The 25,002-nt window shown below is 43.4% G+C and overlaps 1 protein-coding gene across 6 annotated transcripts in view; it reads left to right on the top strand.

Moving 5' to 3' along the window:
* The window catches only part of LOC111261138 (uncharacterized), a 61,665-nt gene that overhangs the window by 3,279 nt on the left and 33,384 nt on the right, over positions 1–25,002 (top strand). Inside the window, exon 1 of one of the 6 annotated variants that reach the window (XM_022834403.2) lies at positions 60–240. The exons of 1 other annotated variant lie outside the window; for it this stretch is intronic. In XM_022834403.2, coding sequence (XP_022690138.1) covers positions 193–240 — 48 coding nt within the window. In that variant the 5' untranslated portion in view covers positions 60–192. Of the gene's footprint in view, positions 1–59; positions 241–6,069; positions 6,807–8,225; positions 12,504–13,464; positions 16,750–25,002 lie in introns of those variants that run through there. 4 more of the 6 variants (XM_022834400.2, XM_022834405.2, XM_022834404.2 and 1 more) reach the window with 4 other exon arrangements.

Here is a 25,002-nt window from a genome sequence, read left to right as displayed (position 1 = left end):
AAAAACTACCGTAGATTATAAATATAAACGTTTGTGATTACGACGTGTGTGTATGTGTTTTTGTTTGTTAGCGTGCCGTAAGCACGTTGAGGGAGTTCGAGTGTATGAAAGAACATCTGAACGAGGACTATTTTTTGTGCAGAAAAGACGCGTGAATGAATTGAGTGCGTGATCACGGTGAAACAGTTTGCGATGATCAGAATTGGCCTCACAGCGCCAAGGCCGTTGATTGCTGAACAGGTATGTCGACTCGACATTTTTACTTGTTTTCATATTATAGATGTTAACATAAGCGTTATGGTTTCTGTTTTTATCTATGCCATTATAGAAGTTGTTGCTAGAGGTGATATTGTACAAAATCATACTATCATGAATTGAATTACAATTGTCTGTACAGTGTACATGTCTCTCAAAAAATATTGATTTATAAAATCGTAGCAATATATAAAATACTGATGTATTGTTTCACCGTATTGACACCGTCGATAGGGTAATATAATGCATTCATTTGCCCAACATGGTGACCCTGCCCAGTCAACTGTCACCATCATTCAAGTATGATAGATTTTTACATACGGCCAGGCTTTGAATGGAGATTGTAAACATCTCTATGTAATGTCAGTCTCAACAAAGAGTTGTTGTCTGGTGCTTGATTACTGCAATCGTTTGTGAAAAATTTTCTGACGGTCATAACAAACATTTACTCTAAGCGGCATGCACTGAGTCCTTTAGACGAGTAGCAGACAACTACACCGTGTACGGAGTTTTTTTAGGTTGTCGAAGCCAGCAGACATGCCGATGCTGAGAAACCGTCAACTCAAGAAGCCACCTAAGGTTGCCGTCCACTTTGTTTGCTTCAAGTTGACTCTGTTTACTTGGGACACGTATGGAGTCGTGGTCAACATTCGGTCACTACCAGTGGGACCAATAGTACAATTAGGGGCATTCCTTCACGTTAAATCTACCTAAGTATGAATCTGCTCACCACATTAAAGTCCAATAACGAGATAGGGCTATGAACTGAATGCATATTGTGATAGTCAATGAGGACTTGCGGCAGAAAGCTAAAACGAGTTCAACAAAATCTGAGAAATATCAATACGTGGCTATCCGCTACGTAGGACGCCTTAATTCATTGATAGAAACGGACGTACTTCTCTTTTTCTCTGACATTCTGCAAAACTATATATATATATGCCAGAATAATATAGCAAGCAGTACGATAGATTTCGGAAGACAGTTCTGTATTCGATAGTTCGGAAGAGTTACGGTAATGCTAGAAAGTCTCCTTTTTTTTTTTATTTGTTTTAGACGTTTTTTTACTGATTAAAATGCGAAATACTTCGTTTGGTTTGGTTTCCATGATGGCAGTTGGATCTCCACTTTACACTTCCAGGATGCAGCCTCAATTGACTAAATATGACCAATATAATCTTCGGTAAAGTTTCTTACTTATTTCAGCATAATTGTTTATGCATTATTATCATTGTTTTAAAATAGAAAATAGATACGGACACAGTTTTCTAATGTTAGTTGAACGGCGCCCCAAGATAAATATTAATTTTTGCAAGAAAAAAGCTCGTCAAGATCTTATTACGTATTGTTCTAATTTGCAATAGAAAAAGCGCGTATGAACAATGTTTGAGCTTACAATGTTATGGAATATTAATTTCCTGATGGAAGCATTGAATTTCCCACTAGCCTATATCTATTTCTTCCTGTACGAGCTCTTCACAAAACATACCCGAGGAGCACCCTACTCCTGCTCGATATCGCAAATTCCTTCATAATAAATAATGTTCGACTGCATTATTATGTAAAGAAGCTTAATCTCAAAAGCTTGTGTTCAACTACTCATGTTTTACATGCAAGCTATAACTTTTTTCATATTATTACTACTGTACGTTACAACAAGCGGCATCTTTTCATACGCATCTTCTTAAATTCATACATAATGGTTCGAAATTAGTGACCCGAATTATGTAAGCTTGCTTGAAACCATAAAATGTTTTGTCATGGATTTTACACATGCAGATGCGGGAACAGTGATTTGTTAGAACTTATAACTACGAAGAAAATTTAATTTTTTATGGTATATTTGGAAACATTAACGTCGCACGAAGTGAAATAATTGTTCTTATATAGTTACGCATACTGTGTTGTGTTATACAGTACATTTCTGATTGTTAAGCCTGTCGACTGGATCAAGTCGAACATCTGTTTAACAGGCATAGCGTTACCGCAATTGACCCAAATGACACGAGTGAAATACCAAAAGGGTCAAATATTGAATACTGGTACGTTATTAAAATAAGCTGGATCCACATTATGACTCGCAGGCCTCACATATTAGGTGCTTGTTGAATCCGAGACGTCGACCATGTTATTGTTCCTTATCAAGTGAATTTGAAATGCAAGAGCTAGTAAACAATAGCCGATATTTAATCAGCGGCCTCGGGGCATGTACTTGGAAAGTTCTTGCTGCACAGCTTACCATTTATTTATTCAGCAGTGCGAACAGCAAATATCGAACAGACTTATATCTTTAAACCTACTTCTGCTGCATCGTAGCTCTACGTAGAGTCTATTCTGGTTATATGTCCCAGTTTATATTTAATTAATTCAATCTTGGTTGCTTCACAATTCCAGTTTGATATAGGTTCATTTATATAGTGATTTTACTATTTTGACCTTAATGTAGGAAAGCTGAAGTTTGCTGGAATACATCTTTGTACTGGAGTCTCTCGAAAATATTGAAATCAGCATTGTGATCTACCAACAGTTATCTGCTGTTCTGGCGGTATGTGTTGTGTGGTCACAGCTATTTCGAACGACGTTTCAGTTACATTTATTTGTTCCTAGTAAGAATATGGTGGACATAAGTAATGCCAACATGGTTATCGTTGAGGTTCTTGCACTTCCTCATTCTTGCTGCCTGCTTGCTTGTAGTGTACGTACGCTTCATAGCTTTGCTATTGTTCATGTTGAATAAATACTTTAAAACTGTAGTATTCATTCGGCATGGAAACGGCGCTCTTAGACTTGAAACCAAGTCTAAGGCCGCCGTTCGCAATCATCGCAGACGATCGTCGAGAATGGTCTCTACTATCGGCATCTGGCGTACACCTAAAATGTACCTCCAAGGTTCATGAGGAGACACATTATTGTTGAGCCAAAACAGGGAATTCCATGTTTTAATCAACGACGTAGCTGTATGAAGTATATCACTACCTACGTTCTGTACCTGTTTCTGTCATTTGAGAATGAGAGTGAAGGAGAAAGTGCGAGGTACGATTCGTGTAGACGGACGCGGAATTCCCTTCTTGCGGTTCCTAGGATTCTACCGAGCTGTATTTCGAACGCACTGCTCTTTCGCCATTTGTATCACCATTTCTTGCTGCTGCTGCTGCTAATGCTGTTAGTACAACTAGTAAGTGGGGGCAGAGGGACCCGACGGGAGCATTAGTGTATGGATTCTGCAGAGTCCCAGGTCACCGGCTGCTGGACGCTCTGTCTCGCAACAATAGCTCATAGTCATAATGTGGAGCATTGCCAATACGGCGGGTCACAGTAGCAGCAGCAGCAGCATCGACGTTGCTGGTCCCTGCTGTCAAAGCCAGCTGATCTCGCCCGGCTGAAAGCCAGCGTAGCTGGCTGAACGTCGTTTGATCCAAACTCAATTGCTGTCTGCTGTGCTACTGTCAACTGTACAGCTGCACAGACAATAGTAACAGCCGAATTATCAAGAGTGACCAAGTAGTAAGTTTAACCACGACCGCTCATAGTTGCTCACTTTCTGTCAATAGCACATCGGCATTAGAAGAGCGTTGTAGAGTGAATCAACACTTTATGATTAGTTTCTATTGTCTTACAATTATGCGTTTTAGCCAATGAGAAACTCGCGCTGGCTTGCTCATTGCGCTATTACCTACTGAATAATGGAAGTAGTACAACACTCATTTGGTGTAAACTGAAAGAATTAGATGTTAGTGCTTTTTGAGATATCCCATGCTAACTAAGGAAACTACTTAGTTACCGTCACGCGAAGACATAATTTCTGACACCTATTCATGCAGTTCCTGAAAATGAGTGAATTAAATAAATTCCTCACATAGTCATTTTCCTAGTGATCAGCGCCACGATCATCGGGGTCGTTGTAGTTCCGTAACCTAGCCTTAATTGCTGCTTGAAATCAGTCCACTCAGCGGCCTAATAATTAAGCAAGCATTATATTCGGATCGACTCGACAAACTTCATTAGCATCTCGCTTTATAACCGAATAATGTTCCGAGTGCAGTTCGAGATTTCGATTATTCGACGTCATGAATTTATCTAGCAGTCTATTAGATATTTGAATCATCCTAGTGTACTCGTATGATCACTATTTGTTCCGGACTAAAATGGATAAGACCTTTATTGATTTTTCTAGTTGTAAAACGTTCTCGAAACTCTGGCTCTACACCGCGCTCATGGCGGTAGTGTGAGGAACGTTTCCCATTCCGATTAGTACCTCGAAAATTGCTGTACTTGTGTGCTATGCTGAGTCTAAACGGCGTTGAGTAAATAGATCTCTACGCTTTTCATGTATATGGATTGCCGATTATCAAGATAATTTTTTTCCATTAATAACTAGCAGACATGGATCTTCCTCCAGGATCCGTTTGTAAACTCTAACGTAAGAGTTTGAACCTAGCAGGGTTGAATAAGTGTTCAAATTATTGAGCCTTTGTTTGACACCTGGCTGTTAAATCAGTTTTTATACGTGAGCCTATAATATGTTTACAGCTCCGAATGAACAACAGTGTAATTCTGTAAGCACAAACGAACTGGCATAACTTGTTCGGGATGATGACCTATTCGCCTAGAATGATAACGCTATTCACAACGGGACCCCAGTGACCGACGTACGCTCTGATTGTACATTCGCACTGGGATTGCAAGTTAGCTTGTCTACGCTGCCACTCTCGGAATCTCTAATGTATTCGGGATCATTCTTGAATTCCATTGCAGGAGCTCATAAAATCTATAAGGCAATGTTTTTACCTGCAATTCTCATACACATATAATGATAACATCCTACTATTGTTGTGAATTCTATAGCAGTATATCAGCGTAACGCCGCTGTACCATCGCCTTCATAGTTCTGGCTCTTTCTGGCTTGGCTTTTTGTTGAACTAAAAACAAACAGATGCTGTGATTGCTGTCGCGATCGCATTGACACGGCAGCCACAGCAACAGCAGCAGCGGCGAGCCGGTTACTATAGGCCAATCATACTAAAACAGTTAATGTGAGAGAAATAAGGATAGACGAAACAGATGAACGTATCGGCCAACGATCACAGGCAGAGCCGAAAAGTAACTTAATCCAGGTACGGAGCCCGCTATTGTCAACTAACTGCACATTTTACCATTCAGGAACGCATCGCGATAGCGCAGAACAGCATAGAATATAGCGGGCTACGTGAGCTCCGCTCTGTTTCTGCCTCTAGTTCAGATGTTGCGTGCTTTGCCACGCTTTTCGCCGGGCCCGCTCTCCCTGTGTGTTCCATTGACTCCCTACCGCTAAATCTACCTGCACCATTACTACAACTATCAACAATGCCGGCGCACTCAACGTGGATCGCGCGGCGTGAGTGCAGCATGTCGACAAAGAGCAGCCGAAACGGGCCGAATCGAATGAGCACTCGTGGTGGCACTCATCTGGAGTAGCGGCGGCGGCAGCAGCGGCGGCAGCAGCTTTTCTGGGTTTCGAGTGGTTTCGGTTAGCAGACGCCCTACCCCGAAAACAATTATAGCGCGACCACTGCCAGAGTACAGGCCACCACAAATAGAGTGTTGTCGTATTGCGACGTCTGCTCTGTAGCGACGGCTGCGCCCGTTCTCTGTGTCTGTGGGACCCTTGTGTAATGTGTATACACGTCTAATATGTGTCGTACGGGTCGTTGCAACGAGGCAGTTAAAGAGGCGGCCCACCAGCGGCTGTCGTTTGTCTGTCTGTTGTGAGTTTAGCTGGGTCGCTGTCTGTGTGGATGTTTCGTAATGGGTAATTCTGTTATTTGTGTGTTGCATCTCCGGTTCGGCTAGCGGATGCTCTTGTTCCTTATAGCTGCTAGAGAGCTGGTGCTCCTACCTCTACACAGCGCAGTACGATTCGTCGTCGACGAATCAGTCAGTCAGTTAGGCTCGTTGGATAGTCGTGTCCTCATCGCAGCTTGTGGTGCTGCTGCTACCGTCGTCTGCTGCTGGAACGGTGTGGCAGCAGCCGCCGTCGCCGCCGCCGCCACCACCACCACCGAGCAGACAAGGGGAGTAACACAGTCAGTGAGGAGGGTTGTGGAAGCTCGTGGAAGCAGCGAGCAGCTGCAGCAGCAGGAGCAACCAGGAACAGCAGCAGCAGCAGCAGCAGCAGCAGCAGCAGCAGCAGCAGTAGCAGCAGCAGCAGCAGGGCAGGCCAACAGAGGAAGGCAAGAAGTTGCTCGTTGTCGAGGTTTGTTGGCTGCCCGATTGGGTGGCTGCTCGGTTGCCTTGTTGCTTAGTTGGTGTTGTACATTTGTGCAAATTGTATTGTTATAATTAGACATAGAGGGAGCAAGAAAATCCAGCAGTGTTCTCTCACCGTCCCATTAGTGTGTCCCAGGACGAGGAGCTGAGTGCTGTGCAACATAGGATAGATGCCGGTGTTCCCCGAGGACGATGGGGTGGGGGGCCTTGCAGGCCCCGAACTGCCGGCAGCTCTCAACCTTAACCTGGATAACCGGAACAACGAGCTGGCCTTTGGCTCTCCGGACGTTTCGCCGCACTGCAGGGTGAGTCAACAGCATATCCAATTGGTGAGCGATGAACAACAGATGAAAAGAGAGGTGAGGTGAGCGTCAGAGAAATAAGTGAGCCATGTAGCTAGCCAATGGATCGGACAGCTAATCAACCAGGGGCAGTCACAGGCCAACGGCGTGTAGTGTGCGGCTGTGCCTTTATGCTACTGTTGTCTTGGCCTGGCCGAGCCTGCTGTCCATCGTATGAATGTGTGCCGTGTGCTACTTGTTCCCTATGGCCTAACTTAGTTTGGCCGGTGAATGAATGGAGTCCCGTCGAACCTCCTCGATCTCCTGTGGCAAGCCTAACCCTTCACGTGCTGTCAAATTGCTAAATACGGGTTATACACGCGCGACTCAGGCGATCGAGAACAACCGCTGAAGGCAGCCGTGGGCCATTATAGAACGTGTGATCTGGTCCATAGGACGGCGAAACTCCAGCTGGCTTGGTCGCTGTGAGGAAATCGGTTGACACGCCGAAACCATGCCTTGCTTTTTGCCTTTGGACTCTGTTCGACATGCAGACACGCAAAAAGGCTATACAGCATGCAAACGAGACCCACTCATGCGTGGTGGGTTTCTGTGTACCGCCTTCTTTCAATACGGCAATCGTGGTTAAACTACTTTTGTGTATACTACACCACATATACGTACACTCATGTATACATGTTGATTATGAAAGGGAGAGAGAGAGAGAGAGAGGAAGATGAATCTGTAAATTTACACTGTGTGTATGATATACGAGTCAGTGTGTGCTGTAAGGAAAATCGTGTGTGTATATGGGCTGGAAAAGCCATTTGTAAATTTAGTAAGGTACTGAGATCTTGGAGACAGGGAAAAAGCGCGAATAAGCCAGCTATGACTATGTCGGATCTGATCAAAGTAGACGATGCGGTGGTGATACGTAAAGTGGAAGATTATTTAATTGTTATACTGGGTTATATTTGGAAGAGGATAGGTGGACACGGAAACGATGATGGAAGAAAGATATGATTTCTGGGCAAGTTTTACTGTCAGCTAGACGAACTCATTTTTTATATTTTTTAGCTAAGGTGTGAGTAGTACTGGTTAATAATTTTTTTTTAGCCAAGAAGTGGGTAGTACTGGTTAATAGCAGCAGGAACGTTTCACGTCCATTGACGTTTGCTGTGGCGAAGAAGATGGTAAGCAATGAAAAGACTAGGGTGGCTCAACATGTGCGCCCCGCCGTGTAATTTCTGTGTTCTCTTTTCCTCTTGCTTGTCATAGCTACTCTTGCGACTCGTTCCTCAATAAATACGTATAAGTAGTTCGTACCCGTGGTGGTTGGGTACTGTACGATGTACCCACTTCCATTGAATTACTACAAATACAATAAAAAAGAAGTACAAGTAATAATAATAACGGTACGAGCCAACACTCACCCAATACTAACGTACAACAAAATGCTTTGTATTGTTTATTCTAACGGATAGTAATACATTGTTTACATTTATTCGATTGTCATGAGTGTGTTTGAATCCTACTGTCGTACTAAAACGTCTTCAAACAAAATCACGATTACGGGGCAACGCCAAATGCTTTTTAGTTCGATAAGACTGATGGTACCCATCATTGGCATACACTTCTCGGCTATTTACCATTGTTTTTGTTTTGTCCCGGTTCGTTCTCGCCCCCTTTGGTGTTTTGTTGCGATAATCGTCTGCGTCGCCGCCACCGCCGCCGTAGTTGTTGTTTTTCTGTTAGCAGCGCAATGAAATTATACTGTCTTTATTTTTTATAATCATCATAATCATGTCGATACCGGCTAAACGTCAGGGTCATTCCGGGAATGCTGTTACTCCTGTTTAAGTTGCTGATACTGTCGCCGTTGCTCTTGATGGCAGCCGAAGTGTTTTACCCAGTCGTACCAGCAACCGCTGTATAAGCTGTTCATAAGGGTAGCGCTGGTTGATGTTGATGCTGTGTGTGTTGTGCCTTCTTTCGGTGAGCAAAGTGCACACGCGCTTATCATTCTACTTTCTCCGAGCTGCGATGCGTGCTGCCTTCCGCTGCAATCGCCTCCGAACGAGTTCCAGTAGACTCGATGAACGGGACGAGCAGGAACAACCCCAATTACAGTACATCATAGCAGATAGAAACAGAACCTTCTACTGCTATTACGAACAGCAGCCTAACGTGAATACAACTATAGGTATATTTCTTCTGGCTACAGCAGCTGCTGCGGCTACGCTACACGCTGCTGTGGTTGGTGTTCTTGCAGCAGCAGCAGCAGCAACAGCAGCAGTAGTAGTAGTAGTAGTAGTAGTATTACTGTTTTAATTCACGACAGCTGCGTATGCAAACCGCTTACTGACACAACAAACGGCAAGAGATACAGCAGTACGATTACGCGAAGCAACACGTTGCCATCGCCTCTGCCGTTGCCATCGCGCTACTTCCACTATCGCCACTGCCATCCCGCTATTGCAGTTTCACTGTGTGTTTTCATGGGCCAGTCAGCGGCGGCGACAACAGCCGAGCAGTATCAGTAGCGGCCGTGGCGTGGCTGGCAGAATTCTGTCGGCGGTGAAGAGCAACGCCACCAGCGACGTTAGTGGTAGAAATAGCAACAGATCTGCCGCAGCTATAGCAGATGGTCAGAGTCAGACGTCAGAGCCAGTCGCGGTCGTCGTCGTCATCGTTGTTCGCGTCAGACGTGAGAGTCAATCAAAAGGAAGTGGTGCGACGGTGTTGGCATGGACTTGTAACTGGATAGAGATCCAGCAGTCAGAGCTGCTGATGCTTTGCACCGCTTTGTGGTCGAATGGCGACGTGTGCGAATAGCAGCTACGGCCGACACTCACCAGCGAGCATCAGTTCATTTTATTATTAATAATTACTATACTTGTTAAACATATTGATATATGTAATGTATTGTATATAATATGTATATTATATGGGGATACTCTGTAAACAAGACTACGATATTAACATTGCGGCTAATACAGTCTTCGATAATCCCTAGTTGGAACGAACTTCTACCTTAAATCAATTGTGTATTACTTCGACGTGCTGACTACCACAATTATACAACAAAGTCAACGAAGCATTTTCGTGATGATTTGTGCTGTACCCCCCAAATGCTGTCTGATTTGTTGCATAACCACTGTGAACACTAACCGGTAAGTGTAGCTGGTAACCGGGTGCTTTGGCAATGAAAAAAGTTCTTGTTCTCAGGTGGTGCTGAACAAGCGCCGAACCAGTCGACATCCACAGCAACAGTTAGACATAGCAAAATCTGCTTCTCCAGCTAAGAGGCTTCCCATCGATGTTTTTGTTATACGCATGTTGTCACCGCCGCTGCCGTTGATGTGCGCAGCGTGAAATCTTCATGCCGCAGCAGCAGTTGGTCGTGCAAGTTCAGTAGCCAACTTAGCGGTCGATTACCAGCGTTGAACGGAGATCGGGTTTGCTGTGAAAACAGCGACGTGAAAAAGGCCACACGCGTGTAGGCCATGCAGACATCATCGAGCAGTCTCTATGAGAATTGCAGCAGCGGCAGCAACGCCACCGTCAGCAGAAAAAGGGGCTTCATGACAAATTGTGTCAAGACAATTATATTAAAGTAGACAGGGTGATTGCTACGTATGTATTTGTGTCGCATAGTTGTGTGCGTCTGTTAGCTAAAAAGTGAATGTTGTGTTGGATTACGCCCCTAATCGTGCGTGTAGCAGTAATTTGGTAGTCGGTTCAGCGGGTAGTAAAAATAGCTTTATTGGTTGGCATATGAAGGAAGTGCAACACGGAGCAGAATAAGGACGATTTCTTTAAAGTTGAAAACTGAAAAGATCGACGACTAAAAGGCCAGAGACAGATTCGTGGAAAAATACTTGACGTTCTCAAGAGCAGCCGAATGCAGAGGCCATAACAGCTGCAAACAGGCCAGGAAAAAAGATATGCCTTCTTATAGCTTTGAGCTGGAAATATTGAGGTTGGCCAGAGAGACACGAATTGATCTATCCCGCATAAGCAGCCAAAGGCCGTCAAGCCAAGCTAGGACGAACAATGCAAGCAGGAATTTCCCCGATGGCGTTTGTGTCGGCTGAAACGGGTAAGATCAGTAAGCCTATAGTCCTGTGAATTCTGAACTGTTGCTGCTGTCCGACCGGAGTGGCCTAGCTTCATCGCCCCTGCATGCACCGCATAAGGAAGGAAAACGATAACGACACGATAGCGGACTCGTCGTCAGGGCCCAATTGTGACCTATGCTGTCGTGGTGTGGTCTGTTCTACTCGGGGTGTCCAAATGTCTTTCTCTCCCTTTTCCCGTGTGTTCATAGTGTTCAGTGCAGTGACAGGTAAAGAATTGTGCCCCGTATTGCAAAGCTCGTCCAGATGAGGCTACTTTGATTGCAAAGCTGGTATAGCATCAACAGGACGACATTGGCAACACGTTATGCCGCAGAAGAGGAGACCAGCCGCCGTGCCGGAGTGCGGGGACTTGCCGGTGGCATCTTTCTGGTCTGCACACACGGGCAACGAGCGAACGCTTTACAGGCAGCTTGAGAGAAGTGTTAAGCACCGAACGCACTCAACAGAATAGTATCACCAATGGTACCGGCCAGTGTCGGTAACAGCTAAGTGACTCGCCACTATGCAACTGTCGGTATATTAGCGTCTGTGTATAAACGTGTCACTTCCTTTAAGCGAATGCTGACTACGTTCCTACCTAGCCACCTTCTTCTAAGCCCATGGTACCGGTAACAACACCCGTAGTACAATCGCTTCAGTTTGTCAGTTACATCTTCCGGTTGCTGTGTGACCGAAGAATCTGTCTGTCTTTCTGTCTGTCGATTTTTCTATCCGCTCTGTCATTAACGATATTGAGGGGCAGTTAGTTGCTCGTAGGGAAAAGAAGTACCGCATAAATTAGCAGGCACTACTAACCGCCAGCTATCTAAGGATAGACGTGGACACGCTCGCACAGGTCATAGTATGTGTAATAGTGTCTTTGGTTGAGGGAAGGATGTGCATTGCATAGTGTGTCTGCGCATCGCACATTCAGTGCTTGACGCGTTCTATTGGAAAGAGTCGCTTCTGCGACGGCTGACGTTCTACTATTAGAATTTCTCGTCAACTGGACGCGCCGCCTATGCGTCGAAAGGTAGAAGGTCGGTTGAACGCTGAAACACGCCTATTCAATACTAGTTGTTGTTGGTCTCAAATCAAAGACGAACGCTATCGCTCTCGGTACCCCTGATTTTGATCAGATCACCTGTAGCTGCAATATTAACAGCCATCGTTTAGCAGACACGAACGAACAGAAACAACCGGTGAGTTTCTGCGCTTCTAGACTGTGTACACGTTCGAAAAGAGGAGGAATATGTAATGTCGATCAACTCTTGCCATCTGTAGCCATTGTCGTTAGCACAGTTACGGGAGCTGCCGTGCTACATAGCTGCTACTGCTGTCAGATCAAGATCAGCATCGTCAATACAGCAACGGACGGGGACTGGAAAGAAGGAGAGCGACAGAAAAAGAAATAGACGGAACAACTACGGAATTACAAAACAAAAATAACCATTAGTAGCATCATTGGTACTACAATTTGCAATAACTAGAATAATATTATCAGTACTTCCGTGGGAAAATACGCTGAGTGGTCAGCACCGTTTAAGTCAACATGCTCTCGGTTCTTCAAACAGATGCTGGCACAGCCGGCCTTCGCATGGTAAGAGGTGGAACAGCAATTTAACAGAATTTTAAAGTTGTAAGATAGTATGAAATAATTAGTCCGGTATAGCTTTATTATTAGGGTTAACTAGGCATAACAGACAGCGGTACGATAAAAAACAAACGTTCGTCACGAAATCACGGTCGTTCCCTAGAGTTCTGAATCGGGATCAGCCAATATATCGAGGAGTACATCACTACGTAATTGTTATTGGTTTGTAGGTATTTGTATGCGTGTCTATTCCAGCACCAAGACATGTCTAATATTTACGTGTGGCCATCGCGCCTGTCCACCATCGAAACGTTTTCAACTATCCTCATTTTCTTCTCGAGGAATGTAGACAGTAAAATGTCTTTCAGCTCCGCTCTTTTAGCTGAAACCTCTGACGTCCCAGTACCTTACTCTACGTTGGATTTTACACACATGTTGTCACAGTTATAAGTTTATGAACAGTGATAGCGTTGCTGGTTAGATGAAAAGTGAGAAATGCAAATGAGTGTTCGTTACATATGGTTAACCTTTGCTTACACGTATGCTTATCCGACCTCTACCTGCTTGTCACGTTTTTCTTCTGTGTGTGTGTGCAACTATGTATAAGGACGACCATATTTGTTGCATATTTTCAACGTTACACTTTAGCAAGGTGGTTTCTATACTGCAAGGTGTTTTAGTGCTGCTGGTGACAGCAATGCTGCCATTACTAAATGGGACAGCCAATGCCGGGGCGTTAGCAACAACCGCTGTTGCAGTTACGATTCCTTACCTCAAGCTAAAAGCTCTGGTTAGCGGATTCAACGGAGGATTCAAGCAGAGCTCGCTACTAACTTGCTCATTGTGTAGGCTGGCGGACGCCGGTACTGCTGACGATGGCTAGTAAATACCTTGTGGTTGGTAATTTCCTTCGTAGCTGATGGGCGACGAATGTTGACCGCCTGCCCGCGCTAGCTACTCCCCCCCCTCTCTCTCTCTCTCTCTACTGCGAGAGACTTAGTAAACTGCTTGGCCGGCTGTTTGACGACCGTCCGTCAGTCCGTCTCAACTATTTTGACGACTATTTGCTCCGTGCTGTGCCACACATGCGACAAACATCTCTCGTCCGCCCAGTGCTACTCACATGCCCAGCTAACTCTGTAGTGCTGCTTTTGCTAAGCGCCAAACTTGTTAGCTGGAGAAACTCACGGCCAGTCCTCTAGTCACCCTTTAGTCAACAACAGAGATTGCTATTGGTGCTTTTGCTGCTACGGGCTACCACTCGCCAGTCTTTAACTTTAAGCCCCCCATAATATGTTGTGTAAGCGGCAATAATCGTGTGGTGTGCTACAGACGGTCTCAGTACTATACCGCCGTTGCAATAAGTGTCTAGATAATTGCAGTAGGCATCGAGACAAGCCGCAACGCAAACCGCAAGACACGCACATAGTCTACCAGGCTGTATATACAGTTCGTACAAGTATAATCGCAGCGGTAGCAGCGTGATCGGTCGTACGGGCGACCGACCGGGTGAGTGAACAAACGGCTGACTGCCCCAGTCACGGAGTCGCACGCTAGAGCACAGTTTATGTTATTAAGTACCGCGGCGGTTATTGTTCCAGTTGAACGCGGTCGATCTAGTAACTTTAGCGGCAACAGGAGCAGTAACAAACGAAGGACGGCAGACGTTGCCTTGCGTCGCATAGCGTAACGTTCTTCCTTCTTAATCCACTCGACATCGGTTGGTCCCCTCCGTACGTGTTGGCAGTGGTCGAAAGTCTGCTGATGCTGTTAGTGGCGATGACGTACGCTGGCGTCTGTCCCCACAAATATTATTCAGCTGTTTAGCTCGCTGACTTGCAATGTCTTGCAACAATGGGATGGCAGAGTATTAATTTTTAAAACAATGTTACAACAACTATTAAGTGTTGATTCCTCAATAGGCAAACATGACTGAACTTGAATGAATGACAAGACCGACCAGCCATTTTAGCTACGACTAAGACGCGATGTGACATTGCTGATACATCAGTGGTCGGTGCGTCAATGCCGTCTTGCTAACGAGTAGTGACTGCGATAGATAACGAAAGAAAAATGGTAAAGATTAGTTATTAATGTCATACATCTGCTACGGCGCCTCGAGGAAGACGTCATTTAAAAAAGCGTCGAAGCTCACTCACGGTCGTCGCTTGTTTTGTCGAACATACGCGAATAGTTAACGTGGAATAAGCATCGGCAGTGCCACAAATCAAGTTGTGAAATGTTAAGCGTAGTATCTCCGTGAAAAATGCTAGAGAGGTGTAAAAAACCCGAGTGGAATTCGCCTGTACTAACGTATTATCTCTATCGTTGTATTCTCACCGACCAGCCTACTATGGATTTATATTTACTATATTTATTTTACGTCAAACTCAGTTATTTTTGGTTGAATATTGATTGTGTGGATGTACATATGTATTTAAGCGTAGCACCGACGGAATGAACACTTGGATATGGCACACGCCCCGTACTAAATTGTACGGCGCGTCATCGCGATCGTGAGCAGTTATCGTGCGTTTCAGCTGTTTCTTCTAGAATCAGTCGTTAATTTTGCTCAAACGCTTTTTGTCTAGTCACTAGCACTGTACCTGCATTACTCAACTATCTTTGTAGTTTAAGTAAAACCAACTGGACGCAACTCCTGAGATTAGCCATCTTATAGATACATCTGTAATCCGTAAAAGCGTCTGATGGCAGACTAATCGCGTCGCTCGCCCGTTCTCTATTACGCTGTTGTTAACGGCTTGGCTGGAATTTTTGCTCCTTGTTTTTGTTGCTACTGGTGAGCGCAGCGATATTACTGAACGTGGAGCAGTCGTGTATGAGCTAGTCCAATTGTCGGTTACTGTTAACAGCATCAACGAGTGGGATCCGGTCCTTGGCAGACATAGTTGTCAACAGTGAGTAATAAACACTAACGGCACGACACGCGGTGAACGAATCGTCGCCATAATCATCATTTCGTCCTTGTTGTCATTCGACATCTCATCTTCATTTGGCCCAGTATACGTGTGAGAGCGTACCTTTGTGTAATAAAATTTAATACTCATTGTTGTTGTTGTTGATTGGTTTCCGGTTGCGTTGTAGAACATGACCAACGTTAGTCGTCATCGCCTTCGCAACTGTAGTAGCCACAGCAGGGTAACAGCGACTGCTGTCACGATATCGGCAACGCCTGCGTATGTGACCGCACCAACAACTATAAGGAACAACACGACATTCAAACCGGCACGTGATTGATTCCGCCGTTTAGGCACGTCATTTTTCCGATGCTGCCGACGTATTGTGCTTTTTACTAGTAAGTTCACCTCGCGGCGGCTGTGCAACTACTACTAGTTATCTGAATGACGGCGTAACTGATGCGAGCCGGATGCCGACTAGCAGCACTGGGAAATCGAGCACCACGGGCCGCACGTCGAATCCAACGAAACGCTTCTATTGCGACTCTATAGATAAAGTTTCTTGGTAGAAGACGACGACAAAGAAATTTAAGTTGACAACTGTTCTGGCCTCGCCTTTTTTTTGGCGTTCTGTTTTGACGCTTGAGGGGTCCAGCTTGACGGCTGATTAGCTTATCTGATATGCTGAACGTTGCAGCCTATTTTTGGTCGTACAGCGGTGAAAATCAACCACTGGATACACCGATTCCGATTTGGAAATAGACTCAGAAGCGGAAGAGTTCACACACAATGAAGGATAGTGTTGCTAGTGATGGTTGCACTAGGGCACTTTTTGCTAACGCTGCAATTTATTGCTTTTTTGTTTAAGCTCAACCAACGTTGAGCCCATAGCGACAAGGGACACTCAACGTCCCATGCAAAGGCAATAACAGCATGACACATGTGGTCAGTCAGGCCTACTATGTCTGGCCATTGTGACTGGCATAGAAGCACCCACACCCGCTGACGCGGCGAGACGCACAAACCACGTGTTCACCGATCGATCCGTCTGCGCGCGTGCGCGTATTACAGTGTAATAACTTGTTGTCAGTTGTGACTAAACTAGTGACGCCTACGAGATTTTGGAAGATGAACCGATTAACGGTGATGGCAGTAACAATATATAGAAGTCGTCGCTAAGTGGTGATTGTTCACATTGGAAAAGGAGGTTTATACGATTGAATGTGAACTTCAACGGAGCGCAAGTGGATTTATTGTAGACTAAAGTAGGTGACAAAATGACCACTGATCTTCTGTCGAGACTTGATCTCATGCATCCTTGGCTTATTTCAAGGGTTAGTATAGTGTATTCTAAATGGGCGGGTATACGCAGAGTTAGAAATGTTTTGTTTGAGCTAACTGTCGTAGCTATATTCAAAATCATCGGTTATTAAAGGGGTAAGGTGAAACATTTCAAAAATTAGGGTTTTTGTTTATCCAAGATATTTACATGCATACAATGTACAGTTAACAGGTTAACTGTAGTAGACTTATTGACAGCGAATATGCTTTATGTGTACAAGTAGACTGTGATAATTATAAGTAACAGTAATTTTATATAATTAGAGTAACCCAGCCTTCGGTTCAAACAAAGCCATGTCAACAATGGGGATGTTTGTCAACAGTTTATGGGTCTGAAAAATGGGATAACTTTCGTCTTTTGCCGGTGTAAATCCGCCATCTCGTTTCGGGTCTTGAAGTGTCCTTAAATATTTGACGTTAATAATGACCACGAGTTTTATTACGCCGATTCGTTGCCTGCGGTTTGTTTTAACCATTCACTGCCAGCCATTATATGTGATACGCCGCATTCCGTGTGTGACATAAGCCCGAAGCTAATTAATCAGCTCTTTGTGCCCAAAATAGGTTCTGGCATATTATGAATTCCAAATCTTACTTAGATCATCTAGTGTCACCTCTTCAGCTTCCAAGGATGGTTTTTTGTGGACCATTTTGTGCGCCCCCAAAATGGTCCACAAAAATCGATTGTGGATCGATTTAACAGGGCAGCAAGCTATACACTTTTCACACACTAAGGCACAACATACAATGTTACACAATGTAGTATAATCCACAATGCACAACATTGTATGTTGTGCTTTAGCGACTAAAGGTGATATGATAATGTATGCTTTCGATTATAATGAAAGTAAATTTATATTCGCTATAGAAATTCAAGAGAGCTTTTGGAATCTATTTGAAAACATGAAACGTGGATGTGAGTTGCCTTATAGCGGTTCGTCTCTCAAAGACACTTATCCACTTGGTACTGTTCTGTTATAGACTCCATTACATTACCTATCAAATAATATGGTATCTTCCAACCGACCTCTTTGTCTACCACCTCACTTGTTTTCGGAGTATTCGACAATCTGTTTGCTGCTTGAAAGTTTGTTCTTCACATGTTTTTATTCTTTTTTTTTTTTGCTGTTTTTATATTCGCTCTAGACAAAATGGGAAGCAACCGTTACTTGGGTGCGAATCCTCAAGTTCAATTTAAGGCATGATACCAGCTAAAAGTTCACGCCGTATTGACTACGGGACCCGTGTAGACCTAATGTTAGTTTCCTTAGTCACGGTTGTTCACTTCTGTTGTCGTAGCAATAGCTACTACACCTGCGACTAACTTAAACGTTTCGACTTAAAGTTAGTCTCGGACCGCCGTTAGATGGCATCGTTAGAACATCCGAATCTGGCCGCGCCCTTTTCCCGTCCGAAACACGAGCATTGTGTCCGCTCCAAGTATCCATTATACGTTTCCTGCAGCTGCAACCCCTATTTCTACTGATGCTGATACCATTGCTGCTATTATCGGAATGACATGTTTACACAGGCAGCTACATAATGTTTCTGCCTATTGCGTATACGATACTACGTGTTTAAGAAAGTTAGTGAAGTAATAGACTATAGGATAGTAGAGTAGCGTGTCAGAAAACCTTCTGCCGACTACTGCGAAGGGCTCGCTGAATCAGACAGATCCCGTGGCCATCGATCTGATGCTGTTACTTTAATGGAAGCACGAAAGTGGCACCCAAACAGGGAAATATCTGTGTGTAAATTCATAGCAAAAATAACACGCCGCAGTGGTATATTTCTACTATTTTGCGACAGAAGTGTTTAATCAGGATTTTACATAACCCATTACTTTTTTTTTAAACTCTGACGAATACCTTTGTTACACAGCGTTTGTTATGGGTGAAAAACTCGTCTAATGATTTTGTCAGTTCTGTTGACTACATAAGGTCTCATAGTGTTTGTATTATTGCTGTATTATTGCTGTTTGTATTATTTGCTAGAAATGGATGAAGCAATGAGTGATCTGAGAATGGTCGGAGGGATACTTAAAAATAATTAAATCATCAAAACAAAAAGGAATAGTCCAGCTTGGCTACTTCGTAAGTGCTTAGTAAATACTCTGATGAGCAGACAAATGCGGTTCGGACAATTTAATAGCTGTCTGGAAATGTTAGAGGGATTATGGTAATAATAGAAAGCAAGAAAAAAAAGCGGGGTAAGTGTAAAAAAGATGGACGCATTGAACCTGAGATTGTCGACAGAATCAGGATGGCATGTGCGTGTCCTGTGACATAACGTACGTGTGCATGCACGGTAGTGGTATGACGATTAAAAGCCCCAGCGTATACTTAGTACGTGTTCTATAAGTGTCGAAGGAGTAAAGAACTATCGAAATAAATCGCGAAAAATTCTATTGGTACAAACGAAGTGATGATATTGAATACAAATGCCCCAGTTGTGGAACTATCTGCCTGTTTGATGCAGACGAGTATGACTATAACTGAATCATGATCATTGTCGTTTTGTAATGATAGTAGGGTATCTACTGTCGTTGATGTTGCCATTTTGACCGCCTACGCCATCGTAGTATGTTTTATTACCAATGCGATGAAATGATAGCTGCAAATGCTTTTACTACCTGTTATCTGTTTATATATAGAAGTAGTTATGATAGCCAGATTCGGGTTACTATCCTCGCTTTAATTGAGTTGTTATACGTAGAAAGAAAAAAAATTGGCGCGTGCGCCTATTTGAGGCAGCGACATTAATAAAGGCTGAATCGGACATACAAGTTAGTAACGAACCTGCTTGATTCAGGAATCTTCCTTGGTTCATTGGAATTGATGTGGAATGGGTTCTGTGGGAGCGAATTAATCGCTCCTTATCGACTCTGCCATTGCAATTAGTCAATGTAGCAGAAATTTCTAGGTGTTGTTGCCTTAATGCTTATTCTGGAAGTCATCAATCACATTGCGCCGAATAGTACAAGGCGGTTGCAAGTTAAACTGAAACTGTCATTGTCGCGTTGCGACTTTTTTTGAATAAGGTTTAAAATATACAGAACCGTAAACGGATGCAGTGGTCAATGTCGTTCATTCTCTAATCCTATTCAAAGTTTGTCCTCTTGTCCAGCTATTTGTTCCAACGGCTATGTAAAATTTTAGCTAGCTAGCTAGCTAGATTACCTACGGAGTGTGAACATCCTGAATGATACGTCTTGTAATCCATATTGCATACTATTTGTCCGCATAATCCGCGTGGTGTGGATGCGGTCATCTTTTTCTCGTTTGGCTTCTGTTAGTCTTAGTCGACATTGCTAGGGTCATTCAGCAGGAAGAAAGCGCTTCGTTTGATCACATCCACAGAATTAATTTTACGTTCAATTTACTATATGCATTTCGTTCAGCCATCAGCTACAAGCGATCTTACGGATCAGTTGAATAGGTACTTTTTCCGGATGCGGCTCCTCTTTCAGGGGTATGAGCGCCACGACTTATTACGAGCTCTACAGTTGCAGTAGAGCAATATACAACGGGTATATAGCGACTGTGAACACACGATGCTGGGTGAACTTAAATCGAATTTAGTCAGACGGAGAAGCTGGGAATAGTTCTTATAGGATTACTGTGTGTATATTGCTGGCTTTCTTCATGTAGTGGTGTCTCTATATGAGAAGGTAAACGCTATTGTTGATTTGAAGTATTACTGCAAGGAACTGTTTTAAACTAATTTGCATACATGATTAACCTTTTAAGGAAATGCTAGTAATACGTATACATGAGACCTCAGGCTAAAACGGCGTCGGAGCAAGGTATAGCAAAAGTGGCAACTATGAATTCATCTATTCTCTGTATTGATGTGTTGGTTATGGCCATTTATTTTTTGGCTGAGGGAAGTGTGATTGCTAACAGTGAGTCATACAATTCTTTCCTTATAAATTGTGTTTGATCACGTTGGTGGTAAAAGTGTACTTGAAAAAGTCTACTGTGGCCTATAGACGCCGGCAGACCGTGAGATCGTCGATAGTACCTGCTTGTGTATGTTAATGCAAAGGATTATAGAAATTTTATCGATCTCAGATGTTTTACTGAAATCGGAAGTTTTCTTTTTCTTCGTTTGCCACGGTTGGATCTCGTTAGCTTTAATTGCATTTATTTTAGTTTGAGTTACTTTGCTGTTTATTTTCTTTCGTGGTTAGGAAATTCATTGACTGTTCTGGCTATCGAAGCTGCCGTTAAGACTGCCTATTGAATTGATCTATTGCGTGGATAGAAAAGGAAGCGTCAGTTACAGCCTTCCATGCTGCTGCGTTGCCTCCTTGCCTGCCTGTCTGCCATGTCAGTTGTAAGGAGTGGCTTCGACCTTGGATGGGGACGTCAGTGTGGCGGGCCAACTTTAATGTCGCGGGGCGCGCCTTCATTCAATAAGATCGGGAAGATTTTGGTAGCTCAACTCACCCCACCTCACCTCACCCCACGTTGTGGGAATGTAAACCCCTCTGATTCTAAATGGAAACTGTAAATACCACTCATATGAGGAGCTTCAAATGGCTTAGTTTAAAAAACGTAATTTGGCTAGGTTTATACAATTGCTAAGGTAACTCGAGACACTTCACGGGTTTATTTACTAAGCAACATCTTGGTTTTGTCTAAAACGAAACGGTTACAGCCCGTTTATGCCTTATTCGAGGAATGAGTTTATCTAGGAAATCTTAAAAAGATAATATATCAAAGATAATCTTTATCAAGTTAATCTTTAACTTGTCGAGAAAGTATTGACCGTTTCTCTAGCTAAATGTGTTTTGTATGAGTTTTACCGTGTTGGGGTTGGTGTTAGTTGACTTGAAACCCGCCAATAGTGGTTGCGCCAAAATCGTGGGTATGTCTTTGTTTAGATGAAAGATAGAGCGTCTTGAGGATGAGTAAAACTTGTGCACAGTTTTACTATATTTTAAATTACGGCACATTACGATAAAAGCACGAATGTTACTCAGACTCATAAAAAAATTTTGTTGCTCATGTTCAAGATAAAGTAACAAACAACTGGCGAAAGACCGTTCTATTGTGCTCGTTCTGGAAGCTTCGATGTGGGAGATCTTTCGTAGTAGTCGACCAATTACGACAAAGGCTCGTGAAATCACTGCGAAATTTGAGCTACATGGATAACCATAACATCGCTAAGGAATTAGACATGGATTACCGAGCAGTTTTAAATCAATCGAAGTAGGCCGGCTACAAAAAGAAGCTCAATGTTTGGGTGCCACACGAATTGACGCGAAAAAAAAAAATTACTAGATCGTATTTCGATCAGCCAAACACTACAGAAACAACGAGATTGAGCCATCTCTAAAAGGGTCATTTACGGGTGCTGAAAAATAGTTCAACACTAAGCACAATAATTGTGAATGAAAAGGAATCGTGTATTTGGAACTGCCGTCATCTAGAAGAACGATTGAATTAGACCTATGCTGTCACTAACTAACAGAACTACAGCAGATCATTGAAAAAATCGACCGGAATTAGTGGGCAGGAAAATTGTTTCCCACCACGATAACGCCAGAGCAAATACATCTTTAGTTATCCGGCAAACATTGAGAGAATTTAAATGAAGTGTTAATAAATCCGCCGTATGATTCTAGCCTCGCAGTATCACAGTGTTGTTGGTTTACGTCTCTGTAGAACTTTTTTAATGGTATTAACTTCGCTTTTATAGAGGCGTGCAAAAATTACTTGTCATAGTTTTTTACTCAAAAACCGCAACAGGTCGACGCAAATGGGCTATGGTGGTACCAGAAAAATGACAGAAAATTATTCATTAAAATGGCATATGTTTAGTTAAGTAATATTTTTTTTAAGTGCAAAAAAATCACGTGCCATGGCTTTTTCACTCAGAAACCACACACAAAGTTCTACAAATATGTTTAGTTAAGTAATACTAATCGAAAATAAAAAATACACGATATATTTGTTTCAATCTTGGCTTAAAAACGAGCACTATTTTTCAGCTATTCAAGACATAGTGAAAGAAATGTTTGATTTATATGTTGTATAAAACAAAAATAAAACGTGTCTATCAAAAAATAGGTTACAAATGACTTACTTATTCTCGTATACGGCTTTATCATCTACTCAACGGAAAACAAGATAATCCACTGCAGATTTCTACCACCACTTTTATAGATGCTACTACTTTTAACCAGCACCCCGCTATCGTCGGCGTGCCAAATTTTTCGATAGCCGGAGATACGTGACCAATAAGAGATCAGGTGATACTGCGTGAGGTTATTAAAGGAATATGAAGTTATGATATATGAGCGTGTGCATGTGAGTCTGCCTGTGAGTCGGTTCGTGTGTGCGCACGCGCCGTAAATGACATTTACAGTCCGTAATGCTTTGTTCTGTTCTGTAATGTTCTGCTTGGCACCGTAGCACAATTCAGCAAATTAATGTGGTAGTTTCTCGTGCCTCGGCTAATTCATTTGATGGCCAATCTCCCCATGCTCTTCCTTTTACTTTTGATTCTCGCTATAACGGTTCTAACAACAAGATCGACAGATTTAGCCCGGATGTATTTGCCCGCTAAGTTGGATTAACTATGCTGACTGGTTCTGTGGCCCTTTATACATTCGTTGTTACCATGGGAAGGTTTTGCCGTTTCTGTCAAGCGAACACGGTCGTGGCAAATGATGTAGCGGAAAGGATCATGAAGGTTCAGAGTTTTCTCAACTCAAAACGCCTTTTTAACGACTCTGTCTGTCGCAGAGGAATATATACCACAGCCGTATCAGTCGCGAAAGGGACCTTGTAGCATACAGTATTGCGTCGCATAAGCAGAGGAACTCATTATTATTAGAAGTAACAGATTTATACGTATCGGGTGATTTGTAATTGTGGATCGTTTTGTTACAATCACACGCTTTAGTACATTACTGTGCTTGATGGCGCAGTGCTAGAAAATTGCTGTTGGCAATTGCATGACAACATTTGTAGGATACATTCCACGTTAGGAGTAGTATTGGGTAACGAATGTTTCGTTGGTTCCTTCGTTTCATTAGTGAAGACTTGTCTCGTTAGCAGACCGTAACGGATTGCACAGGTGCGTCTGACTGTCGTGCTATATGATTTTTATTCGACTTAGCGTTACTGTTGGAATAGTAATGAGCTAATTACTGGTGTTAAGGTCTGGTAGTTCGAGCGAACAATCGATCAACGAAGCAGCTCTCGAAACGAAGGGTGCACGGGGATCGGTAGCTGAGGTCGAACGGATACCGATTCGATATAAAATTATGTATATCTAAAAAAGCGCAGTCTATAAAGCAGATGAACACAGCGTTTTGTTTATTACGCATATCATTGGATGGAAGTGAGTTTGCTGGCCGGCCGCCGGCTGCTTCGGGGTGTTGACCAGTGGCGCTTGTAGCCAATTGTGGGCACTGTACTATGGGCCCATAGCTATTAAATATTGAGGGGAGGTTTTGACGACAGTTGCGATTTGTTAACGGCTTCGCAGCTGCGTAACGACGGTGATAGCCCAATTTGATTTAACATTTACTGTGCTATTGCTATTACTGGTACGGATGTAGGCCACTATTTCTACTATTACTGCTGCGCTTATTCGGTGTAGGGCAGGGCCTGGTATACGTTGTGTATCGCCGTCAGGCCAATAGCGGCGGCAGCAATAGCACCACCAGCGGCGAATGTTAAAATGACTATCGAACTTAGGTGATCGCTGTAGCAAGTGATTGACAAAATTAAACGATAGCTCGTTAAGTGTTGTGTTGGACGGGTTGGTTAAAGTACCGGCTTCTGAATACTGCCGATAGCGAAAACAAGGAATACGAGGAACGAAGGACCCATAGTCATAAATCACTTCTGTTCTACTATATTAGCACAAGTACTGAAACGGCGGCAGCGAGCAAAGGAGAGTGCCTTCCACTACCGAACTTGGCAAAGGCCGTCGATATTTGAGGTAGCTATTTAATGGTCTACCAGAATATCATGGGCAGTGATAGAAGTTGCTGATACTGTGCAGTGTTCAACAGGTGAGTACGTTATTCGATCATAGCCGCGGGCGGCAGAGGATTCTAACGAACAGACAGTGCCACCACGGCTGCCGGATCATCTGCTAGCTGCTACATCGTTCTCACACAGATATAGCCTAATACTGCAATAATAGACAATTATAGTCGTCCGTATCTGACAGGACAACACTGTCTATAACACAACGAACTGCCCGGTTTCGTCCTTTCGGAA

This window comes from Varroa jacobsoni, unplaced genomic scaffold (assembly GCF_002532875.2).
Source record: "Varroa jacobsoni isolate VJ856 unplaced genomic scaffold, vjacob_1.0 scaffold_523, whole genome shotgun sequence".
Taxonomy (NCBI): Eukaryota; Metazoa; Arthropoda; class Arachnida; order Mesostigmata; family Varroidae; genus Varroa; species Varroa jacobsoni.
The sequence above is the reverse complement of the archived record's forward strand: the minus strand, read 5'-3'. Positions and strand labels throughout refer to the sequence as shown.